We start from the raw sequence: 11,061 nt of genomic DNA, 5'->3' as shown, positions 1-11,061 counted from the left end.
TCTTTTAAAGGCAGTAATCTCTAATACAGAAAGTGCAACAAGGCAAAAAGATTTTAAAAAAAAAAGGCAGAAAATTACTCATGGTAACTTGGGATGAGCCTGCTCAAATAAATTAGCAATGAACCATCATAAAATGGACTTTGGCATTTGCAACGGAAACAGCTTCATGTATTAATTGACAGACCTGCTCCTACTCATTTGAACCCAGCTAACTGAGCACGTACGGGTCAGAATTTTGGGGTTCAGTTACCCACCCTGGCACAGATTATGGCCTGGGTTTACTCCCTTTTTCTCTGCAAGTTTGCTCCATTGGTAAATAACAAAAAATTGTTGTGTTGGTTGGTATCTCTATTCATGCTCCTCAGCAATAAGGAGCATGAGCAGTTTCATGAGAAGAAACGCCTTTCCTCAAGCTCTCATGCAAGCTACAACAGCAAAACAATTGCACAATATCAGAATAACCGCACAAGAATTGATGTGCTATTGGGGACAGTTATTGGGGATAGTTAAAGGCTTTCCCAAGTGTGCAGAAAAAGTCTAAGGGAACTTCCTATCTTGAAGATACCTGGTTGTTCAGACAGAAAAAAATGCAAAAGAGTATGTTACACCCCTAGTCTCCCTAGGCACAAAGACACCCAGAGCAAGGCACAATTAAGGTCAATGAAATTCTTTTAGCAAATTCTGTACTGCTATTTGACAAAGCTGGTTGACAGCCGGCTGAACATGAGCCGGCAGTGTGCCCAGGTGGCCAAGAAGGCCAATGGCATCCTGGCCTGTATCAGAAATAGTGGGGCCAGCAGGAGTAGGGAGGTGATCGTGCCCCTGTACTCGGCCCTGGTGAGGCCGCACCTCAAATCCTGTGTTCAGTTTTGGGCCCCTCACTACAAGAAGGACATTGAGGTGCTGGAGCGTGTCCAGAGAAGGGCAACGAAGCTGGTGAAGGGTCTAGAGAACAAGTCTCATGAGGAGCAGCTGAGGGAACTGGGACTGTTTAGTCTGGAGAAGAGGAGGCTGAGGGGAGACCTCATCATGCTCTACAACTACCTGAAAGGAGGTTGTAGCGAGGTGGGGGTTGGTCTCTTCTGCCAAGTAACAAGCGATAGGATGAGAGGAAATGGCCTGAAGTTGCGCCAAGGGAGGTTTAGACTGGACATCAGGAAAAACTTCTTTACTGAAAGAGTGGTCAGGCCTTGGAACAGGCTGCCCAGGGAAGTGGTAGAGTCACCATCCCTGGAAGTATTTCAAAGACGTGTAGATGAGGCGCTTAGGGACATGGTTTAGTGGGCATGGTGGTGTTGGGTTAACGGTTGGACTTGATGATCTTAGAGGGCTTTTCCAACCTTAATGATTCTATGATTCTATGATTCTATGATAAAGTGTGTTAGAAAACTTACGCTATTCTCAGATTTAATAGGAAAGAAAATCCACCAGAGAAGCTCTTCTAAAGAAAAATAATTACATAATTCTGGTTTAAGTCTTTTTTGAGTAGAGACTACCAGTAATTCTAATTATATTTCAGTTTCTTGCCACTTGACAGGGATTGCTCTGCTTTTGAAGCTCAACCTGGACTTGAGCTATGACTATAATAAAAATAATTTATCTTAAACTGCTGTCATTAAAAACAGCATTACATTAGTCCTAAGACAGTAATGAGGAAAATAATATAATTTTTGAGTATTATAACTGAAAGCCTCAGGCATCTAGGGGAATGAGCACTTTCCCACACTTGACCTACGGTCTGGTTTCACACTTCCCTCTGGCAGTAACTAAAGATCAGAGATTAGCATTGACTTTGAATAAAAATGGCTAAATTGACTCAGGTGTAGCAAGAAAGTATTCACGCATTCCTCCTCAAGCTCAAAACAGACCTGAAGGTGGGATGCGTGGCATATGTGTGTCCCTGCTGCCCCAGGGGTTTGGAAGACTGGATTAATGGTTGGAAATTCCACCAGGCTGGGTTTTTTTCAGCCCAAATAGAAAACAGGAACTATTGACAAATTTTACATGGAAATGTTATTAACTTGTTCTGTGTTACCCTTTTTTAAAGGTTTCTGGCATATTAAAAATGACATTCAAATTTTTAAGACTGCCAGCCTCTGAATATTTAGACATGAACCCAAACAAAAACTGTGCAACATCAGTTCCAGCCAGAAAACAGAAATCATTTGGAACAGTTAATATTTTTAATAGAAAATATGAGAAAAGAAAAAGAAATCTTTTAATTCCTAGGTTATAAGAAAGCAACATCATCTTGTTTACCAAATAAAGATAATATTATTTGGATAATATTCCCTGATAATACCAAGCCTGTTGGTGACAATTTAACATGTACTGCTATGATACATGACCAAAGATGTAGTTTTGACCTGTCCTGCTAAACTTCCCCAAGATTTATCAGTCTAAGAAATATGTCCATATTGAACATATCAATACCACTACCCACATAAGAGAGTACAGACCAACAAATCAGTAATGTTCGCCTCTTTCAGTCTTCACATTGTGTAGTTTTCCTTATCAGTCAGTTCATCTTTCACCTTACTTGAGTAGTTTATAATAGGACCATTTCTGAGTACATCGCTATAGTAAACAAAACCAAGAAAACTTCACTATTGTAAGGGTGAAAAATTGTCCCAACTTTCAACTCACACATATTACCTAAAGCTCAGATCAAAAAAAATCAAAAAGGCACCTGAAAGGCAATATCTGCCACAATCAGAAACCCCAGTGTATTATCATTTCCATTAGGTCAGTCTTTGCTGCAAGAATTGAAAGACTGTTATAACAGAAAATAGTCCTGAGATTTAATTCACAGAGATTTTAAGCTGTAGCCTTAGATGTCCTTGGGTGCTTTCTCTATATTCTCTGCATTTTCCATGTGGCACTATTTTTTGTGTCATTATACCAAAGACCATTATAGCACTCCCAAAAGAATGTTAGCAATGATGAGGTCTTGACTCCAGAATTATGAAATTTCATTTCTGATGTAAGGAAGAGCAACACTTTACAACCAAAGAATTAAAAATGTAAAGCAACTTTGTGATCAGGCTGCCATATATGCTGTTCAATAGCTCCCTGAGGAGTTAAGGAATTCTTTACATACAAAGTGAATAGCAGATTGTAGAATTACAATTCTGTGCTTTAGGTAACGAGGAGCTCAGTTAAAATGGTTAGGGCATGCATGGAAAACCAGGTCAGTAGATAATATCAAATGAAATATGACAATCTGTCATGAGTAAAGGAGATTCCAATGAAGGAAAGTTTTGAATTTTCTGCTTAGTAAATACACATCTTATTCAAAGATTATTCCAACACAGGTAACATTGATGATGAGATACTACTTATGGAGCAATTAGAAAATGGTGTTACATGTAGGGTGGGCTTGACCATTTAGGTTAGTGCTTTATTCCATGTAGGTGGATGGTGGATTGAGAGAAACAAGTATTTGCAAATGCCATTAAAGAATTCCAAAGCACAAGCTCTTTCATAATGATGCTTGATGTTAAGCAATACTGCAAAACCCCTCTCCATGGAGCAGTGCAGAGAATATCAATAAAACTGATATAGCAGATGTTGTGTAAAAGGCAAGCCCTGGTCCTGCACAAGTTGAATACACGGAACATGCTGCTGACTTCCACGGTTTTTAGCACGTAGGAAAAAAAGCCAGTCACTATAATGAAAGTTAAAAGAAATATCTGAAACTGGCGTTTTTACAGTTTTCAGCACCATTGAGCAATGCCAAAAGCAGACTTCAGCTATCATTCTGGCACCTGTAAATGCAGCTGTCATTCTCTGCTCCGTGGTTATGTGTTTCTTCAGTTTTGTTGAATCATTGTAGAATTTGGTGGGAGAATGAAGAAAAACTGTAAGTGGAGTATAGGGGATGGCAAAGGTGAAAGAAGTCTGGCATTTTTCTATATAGGTATATTTTAACCTGCACTTCTACTGATAAATAGATGTGCCTGAAGAATATGTAGCAAGAATGTAAGACACGTTCAGATCAGAAGTCCATATAGCCCATCTTGCCTCTAGTAATAGTTAATAAAGGATTCTTAGGGGAAAGAGGGTAAGTACAGACTGATCCTTTCCCTAGCACAACCTACCATATTCCAGTAGTTTACTGGTTTCCTAACTGAACTCAGCAAGAATTTTGACACTGTCTCCACAACATGTTTGTTCAAAAATTAGAATGTTATGGTGGATGGGTGGACAACCAGTTGGATGAAAAACTGGTTGGATGGTTGGTCTACAAGAATGATGTTAATGCATCATACTCTACTTGGATGCCTGTGACAACAGGAGAACAACGGGGGTCTCTCCTGGGACCTGTCTTACTTAACAGCTTTATTGAGTGTATTCTCGTCACGTTTGCAGGTGACTCCAAACTGGTGGGATCAGTTAATATGCTTGAGGGCAGAGCAGCCATCCAGAGGGTCCCACAGAGGTCACTGGATTAGGCTGAGAGGAACTCCATGAAATTCAACAAGGACAAACACCAAGTGCTGCCCCAGAGAGGGCAGAGCCTTTGGACTGACATGAGCTGGGGCTGGAGGGGCTGGGGAGCAGCTCTGTGGGAAAGTCCATGGGGTGGTGGTGGACAGCAAGCTGAACATGAACGTGAATTCTCCACTAAGCTATAGTGAATATGCAGAGCCACTCCCCAACACTTAACAACTGAAAGCTTTCCATTAACTTTAATTACCCATTTCCCTCATCTGAGGCTTAGAAAACTGATATACAACTGTAGGAATCCTGTGGATTGTTTTTTTTTTTTGACTTCTGCTTTGCAAGATGGTAGGCATTTGAAAGCAAAAAGAGAAGAAGTTTTTATAGATATTAAGAATTGGCTGTAGCACTGTACTCCAAATTTAATCAGTTTAGCATTATTATTTTATTTGGGCCCATTTTGAACATATAAATGTATGCACATAGACCTGTCTCTCTCTCCGTGCATATTCTAGGTGAGAAAAATGTATGGTTTAAAAAATACCATTAGTAAGCTATTTTACAAGACATACACGGTTTATATGGACAATGTAAGTTATCAGTTGAAGAGTTACAATGTGTTCTCTGAGGGCAGGGGTCAGAAATACCCATTTAATCTGTATTATTCTTGATGATGACTACAATCCGGGCTCTTTCCAGATGTGAGGAACCAGTCAAGAGGTTTTCCTGGACTGGGGGAGGGATGGGGGAAAGGGACTTACCTACTGCACAGGAAATACCAGAAAGAATTGTCTCTTGTGGAATGAATACTACTAAGAGCTGCTAGGGCTTCCAAAGGCATGCTGTTAAGCTTTACCTGTACCATTCTGATTTGCTGTTTTTGTTATAAGGCATATCCTAAACCAGAGTTTGAGACACTAGCTTCTGAAAATTACTGAAACTGTTTCCTTATAGAGTAAATAGCACTTTAGTTCGGGAGATCCTTGGACTGGCTGATGGTTGCTAGTAGTCATCCATCTCCAAATAGTCATGACCTACAGATGGAAAAAGCCTTGGAGATGAGCATCCGCAAGTCCAATTCCAAGCTGATTTAGGGCATCACTCAAGCAAGGACACAGAACTTTTTATTCTATTTAATTGGGGTTTTTTTCCCTATAACTGTGCAAGGCTTGATCTGCCCAGGCAAAGCTCCACAAATTTTATCAGAGCTAGGTCATTTCACACTCATCCAGAACCTGGCAGAAGATTTCATGTTTGGAATATTTTTGCTGGGGAACTGTAATAGAAAAACCTAGAGAATACAGTTAACTTTATAATCTCAGATAAATTAACTGTTACTTTCAAATATGACCTTCACTAGCAGTCCAATGAAAAATGATAAAGACTCAAAATCTTTGGGGAAAATTCTTTGCTGAGGACTTCCAGTTCCTTCAGAAACTAAGGGAGCTTGTGCATATCTGGTATCTCTTATCTCTTATGAATAAGTCAAGAGCATCTTGAATACTGTTTTGTGTGTTAGTAATTTGCATGGATTTGGAAGATAATAGCAAGTCAGCAAGCCAAAGAGAATGTCTGAGCTGCTTCTGATTTTCATCTTGCAGTGCTTAACAATATCTTTTATAATATGGGGAGAAGAAAGGAATGTTTAAATTACATTGCTAAGAAATTACCTTATTTCCATGGACAGATTCCTCTTCATGGGCCTGAAGGCAAATAGGGCTGACACATGTTCCTTGTTCCACGTGGAATTCAGCAGCTCAAGCACTAACCTTACTGAATCCAAACAGGTTCACTGCATGCAAGGTATCTTATATGATTTTTTTTAAAATGCAAATTGCAACAGAAGTAAGACAATGGTTGGTTGGCTTAGCGAGAGATGCTTTTGCCTAATCAGAGCTTTGAGTTTACCTATAGGCATAATACATTCCTTAATACTTCTCTCTGTATAGAATAAAGATCTGCTTTACATCTTGTTATAAATGTGCAGCTTTCCAGCATATCTGTACCCATTAATCTGAATTCCAAGATTTCATTGGAGATTTTGCCTTATCTTACAGTGGAAGGTTAGAAAGCCTTTTGTCAGACACTTTCCCAAGAAAAGCTGGGCATTTTTTTACTGCAAGACCAAGCCTTCTTGTCTGGAGAACTTACCTGACAATGAATTGCACTATAAAAGCTCATTTCACTATCATCTTGCTCTTTTGTTGCTATAATGGGGAAGCATCTATGGAAATCAGTGAAGGAAGTTACATGTCCACTGAAGTCTCCATGCAAGCTTTGCTGGTTTCTTCATGACAGGAAGGTGCTAATCCAAATTTTCAGGGACAATAGGAGGAGGGAAGGCTCAAGAAAAAGGACAAAGAAGAGTGAATGACAAGAAATAGAAAGAACCCACAGAAGAGAGAGAGAAGTACTAGAAGAAAGAAACAAGAAGCAAAAGAAATTAAAAAAGGTTTTCAGGTCATTACATTAGAAATATAAGTAAGAAGGGGTCTATTCGAATGCATATTTGCTAGTCATCTCTCCAAGAGTGCTCCAAGCAAAAGTTTGGAAACACTGTGTTACAGATACAAAAAGTTTTAATGAGGCAGCTGCTTTCCCCTACATTTAAATTTTTGATTTTGTAAGCAGGATTTCCTATGCAACTGCCTATTACCTAATCAAACTACTGTTTTAGATACTGCAATTGATACTTCGCAATTTTTAAGTTTTTTTGATAACACATGCATTATTTATATTACAGTACTGCTGAGAGAGCTGTACCCCATTTTGCTAGGTGGCAAGCATAAACATAACCCTTCTCCAAAAATGCATATAATTTATCTAGATAACAAAGAGAAATTGTAGGACACAGAAAACCGTAATGTTTGACTTAGGAAAGACAGACTCAATAGCGAATTGGGGTAGGATTAATCTCTATCTATTTACAGACATGTTTTAAATGCCTAATCTGTCTTCTCTTTGTAGGCGGTGGAGAGAAGGTGCAAATTATCTGATCTATTTTAGAATACTGTTGTAAGGTTTAATGAAGAGTACTCTAGAGGTGCCCATTTCTGTGTGTTATCTGTAGCTGATATTGAGACAAGTAGCTCAGATGGGACTTTTTTTTGCAAAGTTTTAAAAAAATATATATCAGAAAGCATTAATTTATCCCTATTAGAGCTCTTTAGAAGACTTCTATATGTATCAGTTTTACCATGGACAGGACATTTCTCTGAAAAACAAAAAAAAAGTACGAATAACACTCAACATCAGAATAATCAATCCTTTATTAGGAAGAACACTTGTATGGACCTTGGGAAAACATGACTTAAGCCTTTAGTCTTCCTGCTTCCGATTCTGAGAGTCAATGTACTAGGTAGGCAATGTGAGATATGCTTTCTTTCTCATTTTCATGCTGCTCCATCTTACAAAAATAAAAATTTGTAAGTACATATAAATAATGTCCAACAACATTTGGCCCATATACAATGTTATAGACATGTTATACATTGGAATCATAAAATCATAGAATGGTTTGGGTTGGAAGAGACCTTCAAAGATCATCTAATCCACCTCCCTGCCATGGGCAGGGACATCTTTCACTAGATCAGGTTGCTCAAAGCCCCATCCAACGTGACTTTGAACACTTCCAATGATGGAGCATCCACAACTTTTCTGGGCAGCCTGTTCCAGCTACTTGTTCCACCACCCTCAGCATAAAAAAATTCTTCCTTATATCCAATCTAAATCTACCCTCCTTCAGTTTAAAACCATTGCCCCTTGTCCTGTTACTGCAGGCCTTGGTAAAAAGTCTCTCTCCAATTTTCTTATAAGCCCCCATTAAGTACTGAAAGGCGGCAACAAGGTCTCCCTGGAGTCTTCTCTTCTCGAGGCTGAATAACCCCACCTCTCTCACCCTTTCTTCAGAGGAGAGGTGTTCCAGCCCTCTGATCATTTTTGTGACCCTCCTCTGGACTCGCTCTCATAGGTCCATATCTATCGTATGCTGGGGACCCCAGAGCTGGATGCAGTACTCCAGGTGGGGTCTCACGAGAGCAGAGTAGAGGCGGAGAATCAGCTCCCTCGACCTGCTGGTCACGCTTCTTTTTATGCAGCCCAGGATACGATTGGCCTTCTGGGCTGCAAGTGCGCATTGCCGGCTCATGTCTAATTTTTCATCCACCAGTATCCCCTTTTTTCTCTGCAGGACTGCTCTCAATCCTTTCATCCCCCAGCCTGTATTGATACTGGGGATTGCCCCGACCCAGGTGTAGGTCCTTGCACTTGGCCTTGTTGAACTTCATGAGTTTCACATTGGCCCACTCCTGAAGCCTGTCAAGGTCCCTCTGGATGGCATCCCTTCCCTCACGCATACCAACTACACCACTCATCATGATGTCATCCACCACCTGATGAAAACACATTTGGTATAGCTTTGGCTGAATCTGGTATAGCCTGGTTACTGGTTTCCACTTGGACATTGAGCCATTGACTATAACTCTTTGGACGCAGCCATTCAGCCAATTTCTCATCCATCTAATAGTCCATCCATCAAACCCATATGTCTCCAATTTAGCAGCAAGAATGTTGGAGGGGACTGTATCAAAGTCCTTAAAGAAGTCCAGGTAGATCACATCCATAGCTCTTCCCCTGTCCACTGATGCAGTCACTCCATCGTAGAAGGCCACAAGATTAGTCAGGCACAATTTGCCTTTGGTGAAACCATGTTGACTGTCTCTAATCACCTCCTTGTCTTCCATATGTTTCAACATATCTTCCAGCAGAATCTGTTCCATGATCTTACTGGGCACAGAGGTGAGCCAGTAGTCGGTAGCTCCCAGGGTCCTCCTTTTATTTTTTTTAAAAATGGGCGTGATGTTTGCCTTTTTCCAGTCGCTGGGGACTTTGCCTGACTGCCATGACTTTTCAAACATGATTGTGATTGGCTTGGCAACTGCATCAGCCAATTTCCTCAGGACCCTGGGATACATTTCGTTGGGTCCCACAGACATACATGTTCAGATTCCTCAGGTGATCTCGAACCCAATCTTCACCTATGATGGGAAGGACTTCATTCTCTCCATCCCTGCTTTGAGGTTCAGGGGCTTGAGAGATGTGGGAAGAGAGATTACCATTGAAAACTGAGGTAAAAAAAAATTGTTAAGTACCTCAGCCTTCTCCATGCCGGTTGTCACTAGTTCTCCTGTCTCTTTTTTTTTTGGGGGGGGGTACATTTTTTTTAAGCTTTCTTTTCTGGCCAACGTACCTGTAGAAGCCCTTCTTATTATTCTTTGCATTCCTTGCCAATGTATATACCATTGTTACATACACCTTATGTACATGATTATATACAATGTTATATACATGTTATACACTGAGGTCTTGGTATTGGCTATTCTGGGACCTCTCACTCATTCATTTTCCACATCAAATGTTATTGTTGCAGAACACGAGAAATTTTTTAAAACTTGTAAAAAAAATCTTTCCAATAAGAAAGATTCTTTGTGTGCCGTAACTTGCTTATTGCAAGGAGTGAACAGGGCTGCATCTTCTCAAATACAGAACTGCATAAAAGATTAAGTGGATGGTGACTGCCTGTGCCACTGCCTGCGGGAGACAGCTGAGTGTGACTAGAGAGCAATTCCTCCTGGGCTGGGGGTTCTCACTGTGGCCAGACATGATTTATCAATACAATTCCTTGACAGGATAGAAACAAATGTACATTCCTTTGTAATTTTGGCTCTTTTCACTAGGAATAGAGGCAGCCTTTTAAGTGTTGTGATGCTTTCAATTACTTTCTTACTTGCCTTGTAGCCATCCCTTCATATTTGTACCTTCCACATGCAAACTGCTGTTGTCTTATTTAGTAGCCTTCTTTTTTCTTCTCCATCTATCTTTGGAAGTACTACATTTAAAAGTCCAGCTGGATTTATTACATGAGAAATTTACCACAATTAGAAGCCCACTGCAGAAGCTGTTTGAATGTGTGTTACAGAAATAATGCTGCTGCTGATTGAGCTGAGGGCAGCTTTATGCAGCCTGTGCCAGTTTTTGAGAATTTACTGTCATAATCCTTTTTTCTTTTTCAGGAAAAGGAGTATATGCTACCTTTCTCAAAATACTAACTAATACTATTATCACATACTTCTTTCAAGTTAGGCTTTGCTTGTGCTCTCTCTCTAGTTTAAAAGCATCTGTATGTGGTGAGCACAAGTGACATAGGGCTTCTGGTTCGGTAGGTACATTTACATTTTAAGTTTTAAGGATTTTAAGGATTAACTTAATAAATTACCTGATTTACTGTGATAATTCAGTGCAGTACTGCACAAGGTCTCTGACCATACTTTGCATATGAGACTTGGAAAACATCTCCCTCCACAAACAGCAACTGATTTTGCAAGGAACTTGTAGAAATATTTTCAACAGTGGACATCTAATTCAAAGTTTCTGCACAAAAAGGAAGGAAGGGAAGGTAGTCATGATAGATACTTCAATAAGTCAAGGAAGGTTGCCATAGGAGATTCAATTTTTACATTTTTTATGTCTTTTTTCAGCAGTGAATGTTTAACAATGTGGATCAAGCAATGAATTCTCTGGTACCTGCTCCCTTCTCTGACAGCACGGCAATATCAGAGC

The 11,061-nt window shown here is 39.9% G+C and overlaps 1 protein-coding gene across 1 annotated transcript; it reads right to left on the bottom strand.

Moving 5' to 3' along the window:
* Positions 1 to 7,609: 7,609 nt before the first annotated feature.
* On the bottom strand, positions 7,610 to 9,437 carry LOC104082603. Its single transcript, XM_009585798.1, is given in 3 exon segments — positions 7,610 to 7,657; positions 8,477 to 8,618; positions 8,620 to 9,437. Coding segments are annotated over 3 exon segments (1,008 nt in total).
* Between the last annotated feature and the right edge of the window lie 1,624 nt (positions 9,438 to 11,061).

Source organism: Fulmarus glacialis, unplaced genomic scaffold (assembly GCF_000690835.1).
Source record: "Fulmarus glacialis isolate BGI_N327 unplaced genomic scaffold, ASM69083v1 scaffold979, whole genome shotgun sequence".
NCBI lineage: Eukaryota > Metazoa > Chordata > Aves > Procellariiformes > Procellariidae > Fulmarus > Fulmarus glacialis.
Note: the sequence above shows the minus strand (reverse complement) of the source record. Positions and strands in the feature narration are given on the sequence as shown.